Source organism: Astatotilapia calliptera, chromosome 3 (genome assembly GCF_964374335.1).
Source record: "Astatotilapia calliptera chromosome 3, fAstCal68.1, whole genome shotgun sequence".
Taxonomy (NCBI): domain Eukaryota; kingdom Metazoa; phylum Chordata; class Actinopteri; order Cichliformes; family Cichlidae; genus Astatotilapia; species Astatotilapia calliptera.
The window spans coordinates 34,004,649-34,018,260 of record NC_137424.1 but is presented as its reverse complement, the minus strand read 5'-3'; the positions used below and the strand labels follow the sequence as shown (position 1 = coordinate 34,018,260).

The 13,612-nt window shown below is 42.1% G+C and overlaps 1 protein-coding gene across 2 annotated transcripts; it reads right to left on the bottom strand.

Annotated features, from left to right (window-relative positions):
- Window positions 1-3,877: 3,877 nt before the first annotated feature.
- krcp (kelch repeat-containing protein) lies at window positions 3,878-13,220 on the bottom strand. Of its 2 annotated transcripts, none has more exons than XM_026161688.2 (14): window positions 13,083-13,220; window positions 12,916-12,992; window positions 12,450-12,611; window positions 12,282-12,363; window positions 12,115-12,162; window positions 11,765-12,005; window positions 11,559-11,648; window positions 7,498-7,629; window positions 7,222-7,409; window positions 6,939-7,135; window positions 6,733-6,827; window positions 6,581-6,635; window positions 5,291-5,388; window positions 3,878-4,927 (listed from the first exon to the last, which is right to left on the bottom strand). In XM_026161688.2, exons 2-14 carry the CDS (start codon window positions 12,975-12,977, stop codon window positions 4,698-4,700), a joined length of 1,680 nt encoding a protein of 559 aa, XP_026017473.2. In that variant the 5' UTR covers window positions 12,978-12,992; window positions 13,083-13,220; the 3' UTR covers window positions 3,878-4,697. The 2 variants fall into 2 exon arrangements, with proteins under 2 accessions (XP_026017473.2, XP_026017475.2); XM_026161690.2 differs by having other exon boundaries at window positions 11,559-11,645.
- Window positions 13,221-13,612: the final 392 nt, after the last annotated feature.

Below are 13,612 nucleotides of genomic sequence, written 5' to 3'. Positions count from 1 at the left end.
GGAAGCTCCAGTTCTGCAGGCAACACATACAAGAGTTGCCAGATATTTTTACCACTGAGTCACATCCCTGTTTCCTTTCATCTGTCACACGTTTAGCTTATTCCCATCACACCTCTAAGAATTCCAGTGCTCATTTAGTGAGGCACACTGTTACAGTGCAGTGCAACACTTATGGAGAGCACATAAACACTTCGATCTTTAAGCCTAAAACTAGTCTATTGGCTAGGATTTGATATTTTGGACTAAAACAATAATACTTTGGTTGATATACAAATCCATTTGAAGACAGATTTTTTTTTAAGCCAATTACAGAACAGTACCTCTTGGCAGCCACAGCTGTAAAAATAACATGTAACTAGAAACTCATGCCATCTTAAAATGTGAGATGCTGACTGCAGGTACAGACATTTTCAAGTTACTTAGCAACAGCCATAGACTGACAAAGGTAATATGACTTCCACTGGAAGTAGTGATGCCACAAGTCTGTCAGCTGGGAGGTCGGCAGAGGTGCAATATCAAAAAAAAATCATCATTTGAACAATGTGAGGATGTTGTGCAAAATAAAAAAGAAGAATTCAGGATATGAACGGGTATGAAAAGGTTGTTGGGGACGACCGGGAGAGCATCCAACTGGCAGGATTTCCCGATAAACGAAGGGGGGAAAAAAATCACCCCCCTGATGATGGAGGGAGAGCACTCCAGGGTATGTGCACTGGGTATGTTCCAGGAAACACACACACCTGCTTTTAGCATATCAATCTACCCTCTATATATTTAATAATGAACCTTGTTAATGCAGAATCACTGCACCTTTCACTCAGTGCATAAACCTGGATCATGTCCAGTTTCATGGTGGATCAAAGTAGAGGGATGCCAGTTTGGGGGGGAAATGTCAGAAAGCTATAGCAAAACAGTAAATATGTAAACTCAGTGACACCACAGTCTTTTTTTAGACTGTACATGGACCATTTTAGCAGGAGACAAGCTGCTTACAGACAAATCTGTGCTGAAGTGTCGCCATCTGCAGGAAGCTTCCTTATATTACATCCATCCATCCATCCATTTGCACTGAAACGCATTTTCTGGCTGCAGTAGAGAAGAAACAACACTCTGTGTAGGAGGCTGAGTCGCAGACTGAATTGCACTAATCTAAGCATATTTTAAGTGTCACTGGAGGAACATTAAATAAAATATATCAGCCTTTGAGTCTCCAATTACTATTTCCATGTGCCAAATGTATGTGGTTGCTTTGAGGATGTAATATGTAACAGTTATTTTTGATATACAGTCAATAGTTTTCCCAGTAGAGCAGATAAAAAACCCCCCCCAAAAAAACCCCATGAGCACTTTGATCTGTGATCGTCAGGCTTTTCCAGCAGTTGTGCTTTTCAGCAACTCCCCTCTGAAATCCACCTCAGCCTGGGTGTGTGTAAGTCAGTGGAAAAATACAGATCTTTACTACTACAGCACCTGATTAAAGCAGCACCCTTATTTAGTTATAAATCCACTGGAGCATGAGAAAAATCAAAATTTTAAGCAATTATTAACTATTTTATAATTTTGATATTTCAACACTGTTATATAACCCATGGCTCAAGTCACTGCATGCATGACATGCATGTATTTGGAGCTACTGATGTTGTAGTTTTGTGTCATACTTTATAATCTCCTGTTCTCTGACAAATTCAAGCATTATTAACACCCACATATGTTTCAAATAGTTCTAATTAACACCTGTATTGAGTGTAAAGGTATGCATGCTGGAGTGCTTTGGGCCATTAAAGTGTAATATTGCTTATCCACCATGTAGAAGATTAAATGAAGTATCACAGGGGTGGCTATAAAACAAATGGAGCAATCCAAGGAAGCCAGGAAAAGAGTGGAGGACACAAACATAAAATTAGTGATTCCCTTAGAACCATTATTCTTTCTTCAGCAGTCCGCTGGGTGAAAATCCTGCCCTTAACCTTAGCAATTTAGAAGCTGCTGACTCGCAGCGTGGGCAAAAGTAGTACGGAAAGAACCAAAGCCAAAAACCAGGCTTTTTATCCACACTGTGCTATAATCACAGTAAGTGCAACACCGTGTAATTAGATAAACGGATTGAAGCACATCACCGTTAGTTATGATGAACATAATAAAGACTTGTTTTGTGGCCCATTAAGCACGATGCATAGCAACACGTTTTGTTTTTTTTCCAACAGTCTGTGAAATAATGAAGTGAGGACGGTTTTATATCCACAGGTATAAAATAAAATATGTTGAGGAAGTCGGGCTTTCCTTTGTATCGCCACAGGAAATACCATGGAGTAGGTGAAAGCAGTTTGATGGCCTCCAACTGATTGGGACCAGTTTGTTTTTGAGTTTTTAAGGTAGAAAAATTGCAAATGTCTGCCTCTCTCAGCAGATGTGCCGCCTTCCAAGAGACACTTTGACAAAGATATCTATAACATACTGAAGTCTTAATTGTATGTAAAATAAAGCAGAATTTTACTGTTGAAATATTCAGTTGGATGGTCATTAAACTAAAGGTTTGATGTACATGTAGCAGTCCTAGAACATCCTGTCTCAACGATGCTGAAAAGCTATTCAACGTGTTACTTCTAGGCTGAATTTATGTAATTGTTTATCAGGTTTCTCTAAAACAGGGGTGGGGAACTCCAGGCCTCAAGGGCCGGTGTCCTGCAGGTTTTAGATGTGTCCTTGATCCGACACAGCTGATTTAAATGGCTAAATTACATCCTCAACATGTCTTGAAGTTCTCCAGAAGCCTGTTAATGAACTAATAGTTTAATTCAGGTGTGTTGACCCAGGGCGATATCTAAAACCCGCAGGACACCAGTCCTTGAGGCCTGGAGTTCCCCACCTCTGCCCTAAAAGATCTCAGGAAAGCCTTCAGTTGATCCAAAACACTGCAGCAAGAATCCCGACAGGGACTAGAAATTGTGATGATATCACTCGCATATTAGTTTTTCAAGTCGCATGTGGTAGTTGGAGGTGTTAAGACTAAAGTACCATGTTAAACAAACAGAGCACTTCACTGTGAGAATTCAGGCTGACTAGAGTTTCTAAAACATGAATTAGAGGGAGTCTTCAGCTACCAGAATCCAGACAGCCTCTCTACTTTAAATATTAGGCTTCAAACTGTACTTTTTGATAAAGCTTATTGTTATGGCTGGATCAGCTGACTCTGGCATGTTCACCATACATCACATATCAGATAATCATGCAAGTTTGCTAACTTTTGCATTAAATACATTTACAGCTGGGGATGATGTGGATCGCATTTCTTTTGCAGGTTATGTATTAAGGTACGTAGAACAGTTGGCCATGACGATGACGCACGCTTAAAACTCTTTCTTAGTGCTGTGAGAACGAATCTCTGTTTTAAATTAAGTGTGTATTTACTGACCTCTGTTAATCTCAAGTTACCCAACGTGGGGCTGTCTGTTTAATCCAGTGAAAAAAGTTCAAACACAGCCACAGTCATGACACCGTTATCAGGAACCGAGCGGATATGAACTTAATCCCTCCCACGCTCCATTAATCTTTTATTAAAAAGTCTCCATTTAGCTCTGGCTCTCTGAAGATAACAGTGTCACGCTGCAGGTCTCACGTTAGCTTGCGTTACTGTCAAGTGACCACAGCAGCATGAACGGCCTTTTCTGTTTAAAGCTGTCAAACCTCTTTTAATTGATGTTGGTTTGATTTTGTATTCCCATGCAGTAATGCATAGACTGTACAGTCTACTCTACATACTATCCATGTAGAAAATAATATGCAAGTGGGTTTAACTTGATATAATGTTAATATTGAGCAGTTATTATGCAGCTGCGTACTTTCATTCTTGGGACTCTGCTAGAGTAGCTTTGCATGATTCATAGTTCAAAATAATCCTTGTTTATTTTATGTAGGGCGTCAGGTGCATCCATCAATTCATACTGTCTGATACAAGCCATTATAACTCCCTTTAAACCAGCTTCCACTGGCTGCAAGAAGTTTTACACGGCAGGTAGGTGGGGCATTCTGCCATAATGACCATATTAAGGATATCTGCTCTTTCTGACATCAAACTGATCCAAGAGGTAAAAAAAACAAAACAAAATCTGAAGCTGAGTGTATATACATTGAACCAGTATATGCACAATCTAAAAAAAAATATATATATATATATATATAATAAGGGAAAATACAATAGTTAAACAATAATTACCTTTAAAAAGCAAAATGGTACAGCCCAGTGACATGAATGGAAAATTCCCCACCGCTGATAGTTTGAAGATGATGACAAATACAAACAAAAGCAGGAATAAACATTGTAAAAAATTCTGATGCACTTACATATATCTGCAAGAAAAAATACATAAATTCTGAACTAGCCTCAGTTTTTAAAAAACACAATCAATATAAACCAACATTTTAAAAAAAGTACCTGAGGAAAACAAACATATTTACATCATCAAATCTGCCCTTTAAAGCAGATATTGTTTTTATGAGTGGAGCTCCATAATGAGAGAAATCTTTCTTAATCCTGCTCAGATGTATCAAATAAAACCGGGAAACCTTTTAAAGCGAAAGAAGAAAGGAGACAGAAAGGGATAAAAACCCACAGGATTATAAATAACAAAGGGTGAGGGTGTTAAAATAGCTTTACATCCAGCGAGGCAGAGAGGATTCACCTCTGACTCGCTCTCTCTTTAAATAGCACCGAGCAGCTCCTCCACGGCGACAGTCGTCAGGTCGGAGTAGAAGTTGCCCTCGTTGTCGCCGCCTCCGAACACCAGCAGGGTTCTGCCGCCGTTCATATCCGCGTCTTCATCTTCCTCCGAGAAGCAGCGGTGACCGGCCGTCTCCATGGTGATGATGGAGTGCCCCGCCCTGGGTACAGACAGCTCAGGCGCGCTCACCTCTGTCCAGCTGTTGGTGTCTGAAACCGCAAAACAAAGGCACGAAATTTGTATTTTTCCGCTAATTCCGCCTTCACAGTCAGGTGAAGGTGGCGGTTAACACATTGTTACTTATGTAAGCTACTTTATTGCTTATAGGTCTGTGGCTTTTATTTTAAATATTAAGGACGTGAAGGAGATATTTTTTGGGCACAGAACCAACCGGACCTACAGTAAGGATTGTGCAGGAACAGTAGAATAAGCAGTGTCTCCTACCTAGTTTGGGAATTACGTTACCAAAACCCTAAAATAATTCTGTCTTGATCTTAAATCCTCTATCAGTCAGACTCTGTCATTAACAACAACAAAAAAAGCTACTTTTCAGAAACCAAACCTCTGCTCACCTATATCAAAGACGAAGGCGTCACTGAGGGCATTGTTTCCGTTGTAACCACCGTGGATCAGGAACTTTGTGTCTGACAGCACAGCGCTGCCGTGCCAGCTGAAACACACGAGCACACAATGTTCACATTTAACTTCAAGTTGCTTAAAGGTTCTTAAAACGACTGCAGACGATATTGTAACAATCTCTGCTCTCATTTTAATCTCCTGTCTTATTAAAATCGTATTAAACCTTAATTTGAGGAACGTAAACGTCTCCATTTAGCCCCCATTTGTCCCTAAATGTTACTGCTTGTGTTATGTTTATAATACAGCTGTGCCTACATAAAAGAAAAGCAGCTGGTCTCAGAGGCTAAAGTGTGAAATTAACCGAGCTACCCACAAACATCATCGGTCTTTCCCCATCACAGTACATGATGTCCCCACCTGGGTAAAGACATCCATTATAGCACATGTTTCCAGACAGTTTGTAGTAAATTGCCTCAGTAACTACAGGCCAGAGGCTGTAACACTAAGAGACTGATCCTCAAATACATCAAGCACACTCCCACCTACTCTGGACCCACATCAGGATTTATACAGAACCAATAAGCCAACAGATGTTGCCATTTCCAGTGTCCTCCACACCACACTATACTGTACCACCATCTGCCCACTGACTCTAGCTTTCTTGAGAACCTGGCCAAAGTTGATCAGGATGGGTCCCCTACCACCCCTCCATCCTCTCCAAAGGAGCACCACAGGCTGTTTTGAGCCCTTGATACCATCTCACAACACAAATGGCACCATTAAGTTTGCAGACAACACAAAAAGAAGACAGGAATGATCACTGGAGGAGACACAAAGAGCTGTTCATTAGTTTCAGGAGAAATCAGAATGACCATCTGTCACTGAACATAAATGGAGAGGACGTGAAGAGTCTTTAGTTTTGGGTTTCTGGGATCAAAGAAGATTTCCATGGACACACAGAAGGCACTGCCTCATTTAGGGGGAAAAAAAGTCTGTTTTCTGAGAACTGAGGAAATTAAATCAGCCTCAAAACCTGGTGTCTTTCTACCTCTGCACAACTGAAAATGTCCTCACAGCATCCTGACACAGTACCCAAATGGCTCTGCAGCGGATAATAAAGCGCAGCTGCCTGCTCCTTAAGACACATAAAGAAAGTATCCCCAGAGGATGCCCATCAGCTGTTCATCAAAGCACGCGTAACACGATCAGATCCATCGTCACACTGAACTCAGCTCTGACGTCTCACACGCTCACATAATATTTTGAAGTGTTATGTGCGATACCTTCGAGGAGAGGGGGGATTCCCAGTTGTTTTGACTGCAGAAAACTCCATCAGACCTAAGACATAAACACGTTGCATTTTAATAATGCAAGCATGGATGTGTAGTTGCACGTTTCCCCTGATTTAGATACTTTGTGTGTGTGTGTTGCTCACCAAGGTCCAACATGTACATGTCATTGTAGCATACAGGAGTGTCCCAGCCACCAAACACATAGATCTTCCTCTCCTGCATCACACATGCAGAATGACTGCAAGACAAAAACAACAAAGAGGAGGTTAAAAATATGGAGCAATTATATTTAAAAAGAAAAAAGTTAGAAAGTGTGCGTTAAATAATGCTTTGGACTGAGCCGTGTTACCCTGAGCGGGGGGAGGGTTTGTCTCCGGTGACGATGGGCTGGTACCAGATGGAGAGGCGGGGGTCGAAGATATACAGAGAGTCGCTACAGCCATCGGGCTCTGGGTTGGGCCGAGGAAACACCCCTCCCAGCACGAACAGCTCACCCTGAAACATACTGCAGCTGTGGTAGGCCAGGGGAGGAACCTTACCCTGAGCCTGAAGAAGAAGAGCAGGAGGAAGTCATTTAAAAACAAAAACAGAAATAAAGCGAGCACAGCGTGTGGACACAGATCACCACGCACCTCTACCATGGTCCACTTCCAGCTCTGCGTGTCCAGGATGTGCACGTCATTGAACCACTTCTTGTTTTTAGAGCCCCCGAACACAAAGATCCTTCTTGAGTCGGGGTCGTAGATGGCTGTGTGGCCGATCCTGGCCTCAGGAGTCGGACCCTCAGCCAGAGTCTCCGCGGCCACCCAGGACACGTCCTCTGTTGCACACAGAACGTCCCCTTAAACACGGCTCTCACCTGAGCTGTAGTATCAACGAGAGTCTAAAATGCTGTTGAACTGACTGACCTGTGCAGAGCTTCCACATGGGATCTTTGCAGAACTGCATCCTGGCTCCCTGGCCTCCAATCAGAATTGCTGTTTGAGCATCGATGGGACATAACGTCTGACCCCAGCGACCTGACGGGCTGGCCAACGGAGCTGCAAGAAAACACGACATGTCATGTTCTGTTGGGAGTAGCCAGACATGATCATCACTCAGATCATGTTTCTGAAACACTCCCAGCAGCCTGCCTGTCACCAACAACCATGTCAAAGTCAGCTAATTCAACTGTATTCCCCATTCCAGCGCTTGGATGTTTATCATATGAATCCTGTGTACTACAAGCAGGATTTGGGGCTTAGTGACTTCACTTTAGTGTTACATTACTGGATTACATCTCCATAGTAACCTGATTTGTAGAAATAACCTGCTCTGGACCTCCATGTGCAAGTTTTGTAGAGTCAGGGTCAAACTGACTGAGTTCTCAAGTGAGCTCGACCAGTTAAACCTGTATTTTTAAGGTGAAAAAAAACAACAACAAAAGCCCTAAAACTGTGTCCACACTGGCAGTGACGTGACAACCAGACACCACAGAAAGTGATATTCAATGACTTTAAGCAGCTGGAGGTGAAAAAGCCAGCAGCGATAACAAGTTGAGCGACTCACAGATAACAAATAAACTTTTCTCAACTACCAATGAGAGCACAGGAGACTGTTGACTGGCTTATGACTACATTAGATGTTTACCTAGACAACTTGACCCTGAAACTGGCTTCAGCTTTAAAGTGACATACGAATCATTTCCTATGTGGATGCAGCTCTCATTTCAAGTTTGTGTAGTAATAGTGACATTGTATGGCCACACAGTAATGGTGACATAAAAAATGACTTGACTGCAATTTATTACACTTTGCATAGCCGTGCAGAGGGCTTGCTCTCGTCCCCTGGCCGCATGTTTGACGGCCCTGCTATATTCCCCCATTTGTGATGCCAGCTGCAAGCAGTTCTCATTAAGCAGACTAGGGCTGGGCGATATATCGAGGTTTTTAAAAATATCGATATATTTTCATACGAGATATAAGATGTGACAATATCGTTTATATCGATATAGTCTATGTTACGTTATAATTATACTTGTGGAGCCGCAGGTTTGCCTCTCTTTCGTCCACTTTTGTCTCTACTAGGGCTGAACGATATATCGCATTTGCGATAATATCGCGACATGATCAAGTGCAATTTTCTAACCGCAAAGGCTGTGATTATACTCTGGACATGTCCAAATTCATGGGCTGCATCCTCCTGAGGCCGCATTTGTAGACCGATTACGTCACAGCGACGCGCCGAAGGCTGTCCAAATTACTACCATATCCCAGAATTCATAGCGCGGCCCAGCCAAACTCCAGTTTCCAGCAATGGCGGCCGCTACTAAGTTTTAAAATTACTCATACTAATCTTTCAGGGTCACAAAATAAACTTTTAACATATTTTCAGGCGAGAAAGTAGTTGTGTAAACATCAAATATCTGCTCGGTTTATCAAGATATCCCATATTTGCAAAAGTGCTTCGACGTTTTCAGAGGCGTCTGCTACCCACCAGCTCGACAGCTAGCCGGGAGCTCGAGGGTTACTGATGCGGCCGAGAACGGCACAACTCCCGGCACATCATTTTCAGATCACCGCGGAGTTTCGCTGCTCGGGTTAAACGTAATATATAAGTCACTTAGACAACCTAAAAATGTTATTGTTGGGCTTTTTTCAGTGTTTTGTTTGTTCGTGAGTAAATCGGTTTGGCTGAGATTAAAGTTATTAGATTAGATAAAATAAAACTTTATTAATCCCCCGGGTGGGTTCCTCCTTGGTTTTCACACAGCTGACTAAACGTCAAACAGAAAACTTATTAAACAGAAGTATGAGACAGTCGAGAATTTACGCCAGTGTCTGGTTATATTTTAGATAGCAAGAAGCAGACGGCCGAGTTTATTAAACTCCACCGAGACAGCGGTGACGCTAATCAGAACTAGCCTTCTGATTAGCTAATCAGAAGGCTAGACCGTCCAATTTCACGCCTTTAAACTTTAAAGGCGTGTTTGTGTGTGTGTTTATACAATTGCTATTATGTTTGCACTTTATGTGTAATGTTACTGACTGCAGAGATCAGTAAGATGTGTGTATTTTTTATTTATTAGTTTGATTTATTTAATATTATTTTTTAATTGAATGACTGTCTAGTAGTTCACAGATGTCGAAAAACTGAGTGTGGTAAAGCCACTGATTTTTTTTATGTATATTTCTGCAATCTGCACATTGTACTGACTTTCATTTTAATGTTTACACCAGGGTTCCTTGTCAGCACTTTATGCTCAGATGTTTGTAAGCTAAAAATAAACTATTGTGTATGTTCAAATATACTGTTGTGATTGAAGAAGTTAAATGAAAATGTCAGTCATCAGTTCATGCATCACCTCATGTCATCATAACAGAGGTCTGTCTTCCAGGAAAGAACAGTTTAAAATTAATGTAATATAGTATTGGCCATACTATATGATGTATTGCTTGTCTTTGTTTAATAATACAGAAGACAAAGACCTTAAAAAATAATCGCATGTCGCATCGCAATCGCAATATTGGGGCAAAAAATCGCAATTAGATTATTTTCCATAATCGTTCAGCCCTAGTCTCTACGCAACGTTACTCGGCCTCGCCTCTCCTGCACTGAACACAACTCCGCCTCCCCCATAGCTTCACCTGCAGGCAATGACAAGATGAAAGCGGAAAATCTCCGTTAGCGAGTTACCGTGTGTGGGGCTGGATGGCGTCAACGTGTTAGCGAGCTAACCGCGCTAACGACATGCAGCCCAGAGGGGCTGCACGGCCTAAAATCCTTTCCTTTTCTCAAAAATCGACAGTGCGCCTTATGTATGAATTCTGGTTGTGCTTACTGACCGCGAACCGATTTTATGTGGTACACAGCGCTCAGCAATCTGTCAAAAAATGTTTTAATATGACTTTGCTAAGCTAAGGAGCTGCACCGCTTGATGGATTGTCGGAGAATTACGGCTACAGAGGAGGAGCCTCGCGGAGTGATACGTACAGTGTGTGTATAAGGACCACAAATGGCACCTGTTCAGAGACGTGGAGCAGCTGTGAAATCTGTCTCTTTGTTATTATGCTCAGCGTCTTTTAGTTTACATTTTGACTGCACAATTGTGAGCTTTTTGTTATGCACAAAAACAACATTATTTTCTTTTATTTATGGACCATGATTACTTAATATATGCTGATAATTTATTTTTGAGTAATATCTACGCTGTATGTAAATAAAAGTGCCCGTGTGACTAAGAACTCTCTTTTTGTTCTTAACTTATGGCTTTAAAAAGAAAAATCGAGATATATATCTTATATCGCCATCCAGCTAAAAAATATCGAGATATGAATTTTGGGTCATATCGCCCAGCCCTAAAGCAGACAGTCTCATTATTCTACAGACATATGGCAACATAGCCCTAAAACTGCAGAGCCTTGTTTGTAATTGCAAACAGGTCTCATATTTGTTGTTTATGTGCTCACACACAGTCTGACACCAGCACTTTACACTACAAGCCACATTCACATATTCGACTATAGCTGCATACGAGGTGCGATTGGTCACATGCTCCCAACATTGCCTCTTGAATGCAAACTCGCTCACTGCTTTACTGGGAAGGCCTGGTTTGACCTCTTGGTTTGATGGCCACCTTAGAGAGGCCAAATTCGAATTTCTGGCTGATGAAACACAGCAGCGCTTCAACATGCTGATAATAAAGTGAGAAACGCTGTCTAGATTAATAATTCCCCAAATGCTCTTCCAAGTGATTCATTTGTTTGACTTGCAGGAATACCGATACAACGCCAACAGCGCAATCTAAAAATCAAACAGTCGGAGGGAGCCGAGCCCCGCGTGAGTCACACGCCCAGGTTTATGTTACTTTCCTGCAAGTGAGCAGTGAATGGAAAACATCTATGCGTGAATGCGGGATGGGCTGTGTCAGCTGCTGGGACAGAAGAGGAAATAAATATGACAGAAAAAGGAAGAAGAAAAGAAACAGTACCAGTGTGTGTGGGAGCCTTGGCCTGCCTACTCTTCGTCCGGACTGCACTCTGAGGAGGCGTTCTTCCCACAGTCCCCTGCATCTCTGCTGCTGTGTAGTGAGGACAGAGAGAAAGCAGGTTTGATAGAAGAAATAGCACCTAAAGAAATTTTTTTTTTTTTTTTTTTTTTAAACACAACGAAAAAAAACAAAACAAAAAAAAACACCTTTTCCACCTGCTCCCTTCAGCTTGGTGGTTTCGGCACCACTTGCAAACAGCTTTTGGCTGCCTTTGGCTTGACCTCTGACCTTGCGCACAGGTGTGGTCTTCTCAGTAGTTGCATTTGGACACGTGTTCTCTTCTTCTTCTCTTCTCTTTGTCCAGTCATTGCCTTCTTCTTCTTCTGCAGTTTGCTCTCTTTTCCTCTTGCCGTGGAGCTCTCGGGCTGCGGGTGGAGCAGCCGTGTCCTGAGATGCAGCACAATTGAAATAATGTCATTATCGCTATCTGCTTTCAGCGACAGCAGCAACATTTCTTTGTGATATTATAAGACACAGTACATCCTTATCAGATTACCTTTGGAGTGTATTCCTTCACGGCCATGATGACTTCTGGTTCTGTTGACTAAAGAAAAAAAAGGGAGATTATATACATTAACCTGTGACATCTGTCCATATCTTAAAGTTTTAACTTAAGAAAATCCTAATGTTTTCATAAGCTCTTTAGATTTCCTTAGTATTTACCAGGTTTCCTCCCTCCAGAGAGACGTTCAGTGTCACACTGTCTATCCAGGTCTCCTCTTCCCACTGCTCCCATGACAAACATCTGAAGGTGAAATATGCATCATTCACAGAAAGGCTGTTAGAGTGCATTACAAAAAATAACAAAACGGATAAATAGGGCGAACCTACTTATTATAAGGAGTCAGTTTTCCAATAGTGATGGGCATCCGATCAGAATCGCTGAGCTCTGCGTTGACGCAGATCCGCTCCCCCCACCGGCCGCTGCTAAACAGCACCACCTGGCGGACGCTTGGTGGAACTGCAACACGGACCCTGCTAGAGCCTTCAGCGCTGACACGGCAAAACAAACGAAGAAACAAGCAAATAAAGGCACACTGCTCGATTTACATGCAGAAAAACGAGAGGCGAAAAGTATTTACTGTTTTAAAGAAAGAGAAGTTAAGCGACTGTGTGTAAACAGGTCTAATTCAAAGAGGCGCCAATGAGGAGCAATAAAAGTGTAGCGACAGAGCTGTTGAGCCCAGCAATTTTAGCTGAAGGCGACTGAGCTATTTAAAGACACATATGAGCGTCTCACGGGTACAAACGAAAAACAAATACATGACATTATGTGCGAGTCGAAAGCCTGCGTTACCTCAGCAGCTTCTGAGGCGGCCCGTTTACTCCGAAAACCGCATAAACTCCGAAATCATCCATCCTCGCGAAGTCCTCCTGAAAAACACAAACAACATCCACCCGGTTCCGACTATACTCTTTTATTTAAAAGTACGATTTTAAATATCTCAATAAATCACTCTTTACCCAATCTCCCGCCACCGCTGTTTGTACAGTATCTGAACTCCGCGCGAGCTCTGGGGTCAGTTTAGGTGCGCGTGTTTTGTCATCACAGTTTCTAGTAGACGCTGAAGGCTACACAGCAAACCAGTTCTCCGCCCGCACGGCAAACGCGGATAAGAATTTCAAGCAGACTCAGGGCTGCAACTTTGGGGGCTCCAAGCCAATCGCAGGCCTGATTTCGGAGGCGCTGCGAGACGCAACAGAAGCTGCGTTCAATAACACCTTCAACAAAACGGTGAATTCTACTTTAATTAAGGCATTACTTTTATTACTAAGTTAATTCTATTTACTAATTAAGAAAACCTATCCGGTATTTAGAAATTAAAACAGCAAATTAATAATAGAAACATAGACTATACAAATTATATACAGTGGGTGTACATAAATTACAACCTTTATGGGACCAAGTGGTGTGCAGGAAGAGTGTTTGCAATGATGATGGACAGGCTGACAGATGATGAAGGAGGAGTCTTTGTGGACTCTAATGCTTGCAG

Coding starts and splice junctions, on each gene's coding strand:
- krcp (XM_026161688.2), bottom strand. CDS start 12,977: ATGGATGATTTCGGAGTTTATGCGGTTTTCGGAGTAAACGGGCCGCCT. Junction 12,163..12,281: donor CTCTGGAGGGAGGAAACCTG/GTAAATACTAAG, acceptor TTTTTTCTTTAG/TCAACAGAACCAGAAGTCAT. Junction 6,636..6,732: donor CATGTACATGTTGGACCTTG/GTGAGCAACACA, acceptor TTTATGTCTTAG/GTCTGATGGAGTTTTCTGCA.